General features: G+C 40.6%; 1 protein-coding gene across 1 annotated transcript; it reads left to right on the top strand.

The window, feature by feature from the left end:
- Nucleotides 1-426: 426 nt before the first annotated feature.
- Nucleotides 427-12,333, top strand: LOC135523489 (phosphoglycerate mutase 1-like). The gene is made up of 4 exons (XM_064950192.1): nucleotides 427-737; nucleotides 3,063-3,337; nucleotides 9,275-9,455; nucleotides 9,942-12,333. The coding sequence occupies exons 1-4, from the start codon at nucleotides 599-601 to the stop codon at nucleotides 10,109-10,111; spliced, it is 765 nt and encodes a 254-aa protein (XP_064806264.1). The 5' UTR covers nucleotides 427-598; the 3' UTR covers nucleotides 10,112-12,333.
- Nucleotides 12,334-13,009: the final 676 nt, after the last annotated feature.

The raw sequence follows: 13,009 nt of genomic DNA, 5'->3' as shown, positions 1-13,009 counted from the left end.
TTTTTGGAAACGTGATGCTGTATGCTTCTGGGCGATGCATCATGCTGCTTGTTGACAAATTACCAAGCGACGCAGAAGGGCGCTCCTCCCTTTCGCTTTAGCCGATGACGTGAGTGGCTTTTGCGCAGTTCAACCCGAACTAGTGTAAAATAACTCCTATTGGAGGTGATGGGACTTTATTGGCATGGGAAACAGATGTTAACATTGCCAAAACAAGTGAGGTAGATAATATACAAACGTGAAACAATAAAAATGAACAGTAAACATTACACTCGCAGAAGTTCAAAAATAATAAAGACATTACAAATGTCATATTATGTATATATATATATATATATATATATATATAGTGTTGTAACGATGTGCAAATGGTCCCCTGTTTCATTGGTCTAGGAATATGCAGGAAGTACCGCAGGGGGATCCTATTAGACTGCTGTAAAACAAAGAGCGAGAAAAATAACCAATCGCATCACTCGTATCTTCTAGCGTCAAAGATAGCTGTCCATGTCCACCCATTCTGTTGCTGTCTTTTCAATTCGAACATTTCCGTTTATTCCTTATTTTCGGAGCTTAATCAACGCAAAGGAAAATATCACTTATGGCCGCCTACAAGCTGGTGTTGATCCGTCACGGAGAGAGCAACTGGAACCAGGATAATCGATTCTGCGGCTGGTTTGACGCAGATCTGAGTGAGACTGGAGAGCGGGAGGCGAGGAGAGGAGGACAGGCCCTGAAAGGTGGAATCTTGTTATTTTTTATTTGACCAGCTAGCTACTCACTTTATATCAGACACAAAATGTTTCCTCACTGAAGACACTGACATTGATTGTACATTTTCATAATCTGTTTGAAATATCGGTCGCAACTGCCAGCCCTACAGTATTTTGGAAGCCTGTAGTGCCAGTCCAGTTGGCCATTTTGCTGCCTGAAGGAAGATCAACTATCTTATTTGATGTCTATTCACTATAAACATTGTAGTTGTTGAAACACTTGTTACCAATACCAGCAATGTCACGTGACGACCTCATCGATTTTGACATAGGATGGAGGTGTGGTAAAGTTGGTTTGATTGTTCGATATTCGCCGGACCTTCAAACCTCAATTGCTCGTGAACGGTTTGCGCTACAGACCTAAGGCTGGTAGGCTCTTTATGGAGGAAAAAAGGGTTTCGTTTTTTTTCTCCCGATTTCGACCGAGTTTTTAATAATCTCACAGCAACGATGTTGGCAGTCTGCTGCACATCCTATGCGATCCCTTGAGTGTGACACTCCGTTCCATTACGCTACACACGAGTCATTGGACCAAGGCGTCTTCTGTAGGGGGAGTTTTATTAAAATCTTGATGCTCGGTCTGAACATTACTATGCATTAGTGATGCGCGGGTTGTCTCTCAACCCGTAGTCCCCGTCGTAGCCTATCCGTTTATGGATAGATGAGGGGCAGGTGGGTGGCTTGCGGGTTGAATAAAGATAAAACACCTTACAAATCCATACATGTAGCCTATAAATAACAATAAATATACATGTAGCCTAAAATAATGAAATAAAAACCCATAAATGTATAATTATTGTTATTTATAGGCTACACATTGTAAATAATTTGATTTTACCTGACTTGCCTAGTTAAAAACATAATTTAAAAAAATAAATCTAGCCTAAAATAATAAAATAAAAACCTATAACTGTATAATTATTGTTATTTATGGGCTACATTTAGCCTGAAATAATAACCTTTCTGGCATTAGAGCATAAACCTAAACTTTAGGGCTTAACTGTACACTCACGCCAAATAGCCTACACACCAATTAACATGCTTTTGGGAACCGGCAGAAAAGTGCCAGGTATGTGTGATTGTGAGGGGCAATACAAATATTGACAGGCACAAGATGGGGACTTTAAATAGGCGTATGGCAAGTCAAGGGAACTATAGTCTAATGTTCAGATGGGTTAAATGTAAACTGAAATCTGGACACTGACTGTAGGTCTATAACAACTCACATAGCCTTAATATTAACTCCTGCAGAATTTAAGCATTTCTTGCAGTAAATTTATGTGCAAAATTTAGACTCTGGGACGGGAGTGGAGAAATATGATTCTTTCATCTTGCGAGATTGTGAAAATGTGGTTAGATACCATCTGTTTTTTTATATATTTTTTTATATTAAAATCATTTTGTGAGGAGGACAAAGGATGTGCAGAATGTGTCCATCCCTTCTGAACAGTTTGAAGTTTCTAGGTGATGTGTCCAGAATTTGAATATTGTGATAATGCACTTTTTGATGGTCCCTAACTAGTTGCATAGACCTTGTGGCAGCCTGCCTACAACTTTGACATGATATTGTGATGCTCTGGTTGAAATCTGGAAGCTAGACGTGCAATGTTGTACACCTTTTGTCCTTCATAAAGAGCCTAACTTGAGGTCTGGAGCTCAAACCGTTTACAAGCTATTGAGGTTTGATAATTTGTAAGTCGCTCTGGATAAGAGCGTCTGCTAAATGACGTAAATGTCCAAATGTCCAGCGACTATGTCAAATCAACTTTACCATGGTTGTGACTGTACCCCTTGTTTCCACACCCTATGAAAGTCCCAGCTACTTCCTGGTTCAAGTCTAGGTTGAAGATGATAATCTTATATTTTCGGCCTAGACTTGAACTAGGAAATGACTTGGGTGTGACTTTTATAACTAACCCATTACTTGTTCTGTGGTATTGCTATCTATGGTGGGCCTATTAGTTCAGCCCCCTTTTACTATGGACGAAGGAGCAACGGAGATCCTGCATCCACTGCTTTTGATGTCACAGCTCTTCCAATGTGAACATGATGTGATGTGAACATGACGTGCTGCTTCATGCAATTAATGAAATCAAACTTACTCAGTGTGTTGGTTAGGGAAATATATGGCTTTCTGACTCAAGTTTAGACATATGTGGGCCAAAACTTAGGCTTCGAGTAACCCTGATGATTTGATTTGAATTTGACCAAAGATGTTGCTTACATAGCAGTCCAACCACCCACCAAAATCAACCTGAATCAAACACTGAATACATCCTTTCTCTTCCTCAGATGCTGGCTATGAGTTTGACGTGTGCTACACTTCAGTCCTAAAGAGGGCCATCCGCACTTTGTGGCTGTGTCTGGACAGCATTGACCAGATGTGGCTTCCCGTCCACCGGACCTGGCGCCTCAACGAGCGCCACTACGGTGGCCTGACGGGATTAAACAAGTCGGAGACTGCCGCCAAGCACGGAGAGGCTCAGGTGAAGATCTGGAGGCGGAGCTTCGATATCCCTCCTCCCACTATGGATCCGGACCACGACTTCTACACCGTCATCAGCAAGGTGAGGGACACACTCGCTAACATGGGGGAGAGTTGACCTGCTATGGCATCAACATAATTTGTGAATCTGTCTTTAGGCTCACTCACATTGAGAAGAGCCTATAGTGGCAGTCTTGTTTAGGGCTGTGGCGGTGATTGTCAAGCAAATAACCGCCTGTCTCACAGTAATTTACCGTTAATTAGAATAAACATATTTAGCATCTCATGGCTTCCACAAATAGCCTACAAGCCACTGATGCAGACCTTTGGAACATATACATTTTTAAAAGTCTAAGAATATCGATTTAATATAGCCTACACCATCACAATAAATACATCTTTTATTTTATACAGGTCTAAATAAACATGATATGAAGAAAATGTAGTCTATTTCAGAAGAAAATAATAGCATACTCTGAGTTGTCCTTATGTTAGGCCCTGATCTGAATATGCCATATGGCTGTGGGCTACACTAGCTCATTTAGCAGACAAGATTTGCTTAGAATAAAATAGAAAGGATATTTTCTCCAAATGATTTCAAAGGAAGTGCGCACAAGCAGTTATTCTGTGTTGAAAACAAAGAAACTGGTCCTCCTATATGCTTCATTTAGAGATATTTATGCAACTTTAGTTGTGATACAAACATTGGGGTATATGTTTTGATGTTTAATACATTCTAAGGCTGCATGATGGGACTCTAATGATGATTTGAAAAAAGTCACAAGCTGCCCACACTTCATCAGTCTCTCATTCACAATTTGACAAGAACTTGATATTCTCACCAGGCCTCGAATTTACAGGCAGCATTCCCCCTGTGTGACTGTAATGCCCCCTATAAAAATCCATGCCTTTTGCGGGCAAAGCTTCAAAGCACCTCTTACTCACATGGTTCTCTCAGATGTAGCCAATGCCCATCCCGTGATTGGGTCCTTTACACAGGCATTTCAGCTAAGAAGTAGGCTACAAGTGAATGAAGACCGACACATCAGGGATGCAAATGCTTGCGTCACTCTTATTGAATTCTGAGGTGCATATTGAAGTTGTTAGAACTGTCCACACGTATCCTACTTTTATCAGCCAACAAGCGGAGTAACGAACAGCCAAAACACTAGCCTGTATCAATATACTATCCCCCATAGTACAAATGTTGTCCTTGTAATGGCTGTCATCGGTGGAAGAAGGAGAGGACCAAAGCGCAGCGTGGTTAGTGTTCATCTTTTTAATAAGAAACTTAAGCATTTCAAAAATACAAAACGACAAAGTGACAACCGAAACAGTTCTATCTGGTGCAGACACACAAAGACTGAAAATAACCACCCACAAAAGACAAAGGAAAACAGGCTACCTAAATATGGTTCTCAATCAGGGACAACGATAGACAGCTGCCTTTGATTGAGAACCATATCAGGCCAAACACAGAAATAGAAAAACTAACATAGACTGCCCACCCCAACTCACGCCATGACCATACTAAATAAAGACAAAAGAAAGGAATAAAGGTCAGAATGTGACAGTCCTATTCTTTTGGTCAACTTGTCCTTCAGTGCCATAAATAAATATTCCAAACATGGTCTGGGACATTAGTGGGATGTGATAGATCCCAAATTAATACAACTTGCATAAAAAAAAACATTTAAAGCAATGAGGATGATTGTTTATCTTAACATTTTGATAAACTATTAGGATATTTTTTCACATGCGCACAGTAGGCTACAAGCGAGAATGTTCCAAACACAATCAATTAGAGGGGAAAAACTCTTATTGAAAGTGACTGCAAATGTGATTACGCATGTAATGCTTTATTTTAAAGGTGCATTTTTATGGTGAGAATTATCTTCCCCAAACTTGAAACTCATGCACAGCCTATGTATGCAAGTTAGGCTTTACACCGGTTATATAGCGGATTAATGTGCTTCATTTTAAGAAGTTATTTGGCCACTTTAGTTGTGGGACAAACCATATCAAATCATATAGGCCTATGGGCTAGTCTACATGAGGTGGGATACTGACCTTATTAAAGCATATAGGTCTATGGGCTAGTCTACATGAGGTGTGATACTAACCTTATTAAAACATATAGGCCTATGGGCTAGGCTACATGAGGTGTGATACTGACCTTATTAAAACATATAGGTCTATGGGCTAGGCTACATGAGGTGTGATACTGACCTTATTAAAACATATAGGTCTATGGGCTAGGCTACATGAGGTGTGATACTGACCTTATTAAAACATATAGGCCTATGGGCTAGGCTACATGAGGTGTGATACTAACCTTATTAAAACATATAGGTCTATGGGCTAGGCTACATGAGGTGTGATAGTGACCTTATTAAAACATATAGGCCTATGGGCTAGGCTACATGAGGTGTGATACTAACCTTATTAAAACATATAGGTCTATGGGCTAGGCTACATGAGGTGTGATACTAACCTTATTAAAACATATAGGCCTATGGGCTAGGCTATATGAGGTGTGATACTAACCTTATTAAAACATATAGGCCTATGGGCTAGGCTACATGAGGTGTGATACTGATTTGAAAAAGTCGCAAAAAAAAATTGCGCTGTTTCTTGCCTTAATGCACAAGCTGGGCATCATTCACAAGTGATAGGCTAATATTGCCACACATCAGACTATTCTTAATTTTTAGTTTTGTCCTTACATATACTAAATAATATATGTGATATTAGTTTTTATTTAGAATGGACCCCCCAAAAAATCTATGCACTTAAATAGTGTATGGAGGACGCTTTCCCCATGGTTCATCTTCAGGCCAGCCAAGGAGGCTATTCTCCTGTTGCAAAGCAGTGTGCCTATTGCTTAGCCTATAGAAATGTTGCTCAACATGAGCTCATGGGATCTCATGAAGTGTTTGATTGGATTATCGAATACATTTGCATTGATGTCAGAATGATTAGAGGGACAATAGAGTGCTGAATAAGACAGTTAAAGTTTGGTAGGTTACTTAATGACCATCAGCAGCATCAGAGCTTGAAGATGCCTAATTACCGTGACTCAACAGAGGGGCAGAAGTAGAGACTAGTATGGGCTGTGTGTTATGCTGAGGAGAGTGTTTTACGTTATGGCTATGTTCCAAATGACACCCTATTTTATATAGTGCACTACTTTTAACTAGAGGAGTAGTGCACACTGTTCCTTATAGAGTGCCATTTGGGATACAACCTATGTGTCTGTGCCCTCTGTCTGCACCACCAGGTCAAATGGGAAGACCACAGGCCAGGGTAGGGCCAACTCCAGCCCGAGAGAGCTGCTGTTGTGTGCAGGATTTCGTTCCATCTTTGCACTTATTGTTGAACTATAATATTTGATTGAAGTAATGATCTTTAAATGAAGTTGCTATGATCAGGACTGGATACAATCTACAGGGGCAGCATTTCCTCAAGCATACTGGTGGTTAGTCCTCCTCACCATTAAAACAAAATGGCTTCTGCCTCGCCTGGTCATACATGCATACATGTTTGAAGTATTTTTTTAATTCATGGTGCTCTTATATAGAACAGGGTCTTTTGGTGTTGTGTTTCAATCTCTGAGTTAATGTATTTCAGAGGAGTATGATGTAAAGTTCAAAGTTAAGCTGAGATCAGAATCGATTGGTGAATGCGTCATCAGTATTGACAGATGTGTTAACTTGCCACGTAGGATTATCAGAGGTATAGAGTACAGGTGCATTGGCCAACTGATCTTCATAGACTAAACATTTGGGTAATGCAAATCATTTGTCAGACTTATTCAATGTACAGTTGTGGCCAAAGGTTTTGAGAATGACACAAATATACATTTTCACAAAGTCTGCTGCCTCAGTTTGTATGATGGCAATTTGCATATACTCCAGAATGTTATGAAGAGTGATCAGCTGAATAGCAATTAATTGCAAAGTCCCTCTTTGCCATGCAAATGAACTGAATCCCCCCCCAAAAAAACATTTTCCCTGCATTTCAGCCCTGCTACAAAAGGACCAGCTGACATCATGTCAGTGATTCTCTCGTTAACACAGCTGTGAGTGTTGATAAGGACAAGGCTGGAGATCACTCTGTCATGCTGATTGAGTTCGAAGAACAGACTGGAAGCTTCAAAAGGAGGGTGGTGCTTGGAATCATTGTTCTTCCTCTGTCAATCATGGTTACCTGCAAGGAAACACGTGCCGTCATCATTTCTTTGCACAAAAAGGGCTTCACAGGCAAGGGTATTGCTGCCAGTAAGATTGCACCTAAATTATCGGATCATCAAGAACTTCAAGGGGAGCAGTTCAGTTGTTGTGAAGAAGGCTTCAGGGCGCCCAAGAAAGTCCAGCAAGCGCCAGGACCATCTCCTAAAATTGATTCAGCTGCGGGATCGGGGCACCACCAGTACAGAGCTTGCTCAGGAATGGCAGCAGGCAGGTGTGAGTGCATCTGAACGCACAGTGAGGCGAAGACTTTTGGAGGATGGATTGGTGTCAAGAAGGTCAGCAAGAAGCCACTTCTCTCCAGGAAAAACATCAGGGACAGACTGATATTCTGCAAAAGGTACAGGGATTGGACTGCTGAGGACTGGGGTAAAGTCATTTTCTCTGATGAATCCCTTTTCCGACTGTTTGGGGCATCCGGAAAAAAGCTTGTCCGGGGAAGACGAGGTGAGAGCTACCATCAGTCCTGTGTCATGCCAACAGTGAAGCATCCTGAGACCATTTATGTGTGGGGTTGCTTCTCAGCCAAGGGAGTGGCCTCACTCACAATTTTGCCTAAGAACACAGCCATGAATAAAGAATGGTACCAACACATCTTCTGAGAGCAACTTCTCCCAACCATCCAGAACAGTTTGGTGACGAACAATGCCTTTTCCAGCATGAATGAGCACCTTGCCATAAAGCAAAAGTGGCTCGGGAGACAAAATATCAATATTTTGGGTCCATTGCCAGGAAACTCCCCAGACCTTAATCCCATTGAGAACTTGTGGTCAGTCCTCAAGAGGTGGGTGGGCCCACAAACTCCAAGCATTGATTATGCAAGAATGGGCTGCCATCAGTCAGGATGTGGCCCAGAAGTTAATTGACAGCATGCCAGGGTGGATTGCAGAGGTCTTGAAAAAGAAGGGTCAACACTGCAAATATTGACTCTTTGTATCAACTTCATGTAATTGACAATAAAAGCCTTTGACATGTATGAAATGCTTGTAATCATACTTCAGTATTCCATAATAACATTTGTCAAAAATATCTAAAGACACTGAAGCAGCAAACTTTGAAAATTAATATTTGTCATTCTCAACTTTTGGCCACGACTGTACATAGAACTGAAAGCACTGGACAGTTGAACGTTTCTTCCTTCTCTAGGGAATACACAGATGTATTTATTTTAGGGAGTTCTTCTGAGCCAATGTGCCTTTTGCTTGCTCTTTGGTGTCTAGGCCGGGTTAATGTAAAATCTCTTTGGCTGCGTTTACACAGGCAGCTCAATTCTGATATTCTTTTTACTATACTGAACAAAAAAATAAATGCAACACTTTCAACAATCTTACTGGGTTACAGGTCATATAAGGAAATCATTCCATTTTAAATAAATAAATGAGTCCCTAATCAATGGATTTCACATGACTGGGCAGGGGCACAAATTTGTGTCCAGAATTTGAGAGAAATAAGCTTTTTGTGCGTATGGAAATGTTCTGGTGCTTTTATTTCAGCTCATTAAATATGTGACCAGCACTTTACATGTTGTGTTTTATAATTTTGTTCAGTGTAATTGGTCTTTTGACCAATCATATCAGCTCTTCTGCCAATAATTGGGTAAAAGATCATAATTGGGCTGCCTTTGTAAATAAAGCCTCTGCTGACCACTGCTGATGTAAAAGGAGCTTTATAAATGTGATTTGATTGAAAGCAATATGATTGTATGAGGCTTCAGGCCCAGGTTGCTGTTAGGCATTTTTTTGTTTGTTGACGTACTATATTTTCTTTAGGACCGTCGTTATGGCGACCTGTCGGAGGAGCAGCTTCCGTCCTGTGAGAGCCTGAAGGATACCATCGCCCGGGCACTGCCCTACTGGAACAACGAGATTGTCCCCCAGATCAAACAGGGCAAGAGGGTTCTCATTGCTGCCCACGGCAACAGCCTCAGGGGCATTGTCAAGCACCTGGAGGGTAGGTAGTAGGAACTGCTTAGAACAGTGATATCTCTAACCTCTTGGCTCTGGAGAGCCACATGGTGTGCAGGTTTTTGTTACAGCCTAGTAATAATGCATATTTTTGGAAAATGAACACCAGTTTTTAATTTATAAGCTGTTCATGGTCACAATTAGTCAAATCAGGTGTGTTAGAGCTGGGCTGAAACAAAAGCCTAAACACCAATGATCCCCAGGAGTGGAATTGGAGAACCCTGATTAGTTTCTAGGAACTACCTGTGGTTGTATCGTATATTCAGGCCTGAGGTTATACATTCTAATCGGCACATATTGAATGTATGATATTGAAAACACTGAAATATGTTGCACCTCAACCCCCCTGTGTAAGTGTCCATCTGTGTGCTCTTTATTTTTTTTGTGTACACTTTCTTTTGTCATTATATTTTAATTGACATGATTTACAGCATGTTGTCAACCATGTCCTGCTCTGTGCTGCCCCCTGCAGGTATGTCAGAGGAGGCAATCATGGAGCTGAACCTGCCCACAGGCATCCCCATCCTGTACGAGCTGGACAAGAACCTGAAGCCTGTTAAACCCATGCAGTTCTTGGGGGATGAGGAGACCGTCAGGAAGGCTATGGAGGCCGTGGCAGCCCAGGGCAAAGCCAAGAAGTAGAGGGAGAGCGAGGGGGCACTTGTGTGTATCGTGCAGTAGGAAGTTGCACTTATCTAGGATCAGATTTTAGCCTCCCACCTATTCCCAACCTTTCATCAGGAAGGAAGCATGTATAACTGACCCTAGATCATTCTCTGTGGGAAGCTTCATTCTACTCCATGTGGCTCAGAGTAGGGGTAAAGGGATATGGGTCGGAGTAGAGGGTCAACAATACTACAGCTCTCAAAGGAGCTCTCACACACTCTGTACATGCAGTCCAAGAAACAGGCACTAAGAATGCGAGTTCATATTCAACTCTACTGTGCATAGAATGTTTTAAAAGATGATTATAAAGTAACTAATAAGTTAGTATAAGTGGATATTTATTGACCAAGCTACTTATATGGGGACCACTGACTATCAAATCACACAGTCATCATTCCACTGGCTTATTACTGTTTCTGTAAGTGCAACAAAAGTGTTTCCCCTGTTTGACGATGGATCACTGAGATTACGAATGTGGTGATGAAGCCTCATTGATTTGAATATAGTTGGTCTTGCGTTATTATACTTCCAAGTTTCTCTAGAAAATAGTATATATTTAGATGTTAAAGAATCATTTTTGCACTTAAAAATGTAAACAGTCATGTGATTTCTACCCAAAGAAAACAACAAAAAAAATAGCCAAATTAATAAACAGTTAAAACCACAAGAAGGGAGAAATAATTAATATTTGCACAACACACATGGTTGTACTGGTTCTTCACTTTTTGTTTTCCTCTGCCCTGTCTGTGGTTGCGCAATTCACTGTATAACCACATCATAAGTTGGACGACAGTGTCCATCTCCTCTTAAGGATTCGCCCCTTTTCCATATTTTCGCCTAAAATGACATACCCAAATCTAACTACCTGTAGCTCAGGACATGAAGCAAGGATATGCATATTCTTGATACCATTTGAAAAGAAACACTTTGTTTGTGGAAATTAATGTAGGAGAATATAATACATTAGAATCTGGTAAAAGATAATACAAAGAAAAAAACATGCTTTTCCAATTTTGTTCCATCTTTGAAATGCAAGAGGCCATTCATTATATGACTTCGGAGTCTAGGTACAATTGAGATTTTGGCCACTAGATGGCAGCAGTGTGTGTGCAAAGTTTTAGACTGCTCCAATGCACCATTGTATTACTGTTCGAAATGTCTTCCCAAATGTGCCTAATTGGTTTATTGATACATTTAAGTACATAACTGCACTCTCCTCAAACAATAGCATGGTATTATTTCACTGTAATAGCTACTGTTAATTGGACAGTGCAGTTAGATTAACAAGAATGAAAGTTTTCTACCCATATAAGACATGTCTATGTCCTGGAAAGTTTGCTTTTACTTACAACTGTCATGCTAATCACATTAGTGCACGTTAGCTCAACTGTCCCGGTATAGGGACACTGGTCCTGTAGAGGTTTTAAGAGCTGTGGCAGAGACCAAATAGCTCTTTCTCCCATGCCCCCTTCCCTTGATGTTGCTTCTGTGTGTCATGTATTTTCACAATTCACTGTAAAACCACATCAGAAGTTGACTGAATACCTTTCCTAGCCTTGGATGGTGCTTCTATGTGCATGTACTGCTGTTTGTAACATGTTTTTCCATCCCATTTCCTCTTGAGTAGTGTGTCCCATTGATACTGTTTTGTCAGTGGGATCAAACGTTTGGTACCTGCACTGTCGGTCTGTTTCTGCTTTAGCCTACATCAGTGGCATTCAGGGCTAAACATTCATAGATGCAGATAGAAATAGATTGCACGTAACAGACCAACTCGCTTCTTCCACGTCCAAGCGAGCTGATTCGTTTATATACGTTTCGTTTATATCACAACTTTGTGAGCATTCTACAATCTGAGTAGGCCCATACTCTAAGTATATCTTAACCACCCTGTCTGCTGCTAGAACCACTTCTACTATGAAAAGATTTGTGTTAATTTTACTTTGTTGGGGTAACTTGACGTTTGCCTTTTCTGTTTGTAACACCTCTAAGTGGGAAAACTGCAATGCAAGTACCCATTCCTATAGGATATGCCTGTTCTATCCTTCCCAAGACATTCTCCTTTGACATTGTTGCCAATCTTCTGACTGAAAGGAAAATCCTTTGTAATAAAAGGTTATTTATTAGTGTTAAACCTCATTGTAATGCACTGTTTCTGAAGCCTGTGCTGAACCAATAAATGTGTGGAAAAATATAAACATGTATTTGGTCTATATTTTTATTATAGAAATCTAAGGACACTGGTTTAGTAGGCCTCTCAGTGGCACACCTGTGCAGCCAGGACGTGACGTTTTTCCGTCACAAAAAAATGTCAGGTATCGTAACTTTACTGTGACTTTACAGTTGGCGTGATAGAATGGAAAAGCGCTCTCATATATCGCGTTCAAAACAACTGGGAACTCTGACATCTCCGAATTCAACTGGGAACTCAGGGGGGGGGGGGGGGAAAGAGTCCCAACTGGGAAAAATCCTTTTGAATGGTCATCAAACTCGGAAACTTTTTTGTGGTTTTACAGTTGTCTTGATATCCTGATAGGAAACAAATACATAGCGAAGTTAGTTTAACGGATAACTTGTTCTGTCATAATGAAAAAAATCTAAAGGAAATAGGAGGTAAGAATGTAGTTACATGTCATTAAATTACCTTAGTCTTTACACTTCCTTTGCAACAGAAACTAGTCAGCAGCAAATCTAGAGTCTTGGCGTGTCAAATCTGTTGGTTAGAGAATTAGCTAGTCATATCACACCGATGTGTAAACTGCTGGGTAACAACAACCCAGTTAGCTAGATGTTATTGTCGGGAGTTTGAATAACGTACCCCGTGTAAATAGCCAAGTTATCATTACTCATGATTGTGTATTTATTCCTTGTTAT

The sequence above is a fragment of the Oncorhynchus masou genome, chromosome 31, assembly GCF_036934945.1.
Source record: "Oncorhynchus masou masou isolate Uvic2021 chromosome 31, UVic_Omas_1.1, whole genome shotgun sequence".
Taxonomy (NCBI): Eukaryota; Metazoa; Chordata; class Actinopteri; order Salmoniformes; family Salmonidae; genus Oncorhynchus; species Oncorhynchus masou.
Note: the sequence above shows the minus strand (reverse complement) of the source record. Positions and strands in the feature narration are given on the sequence as shown.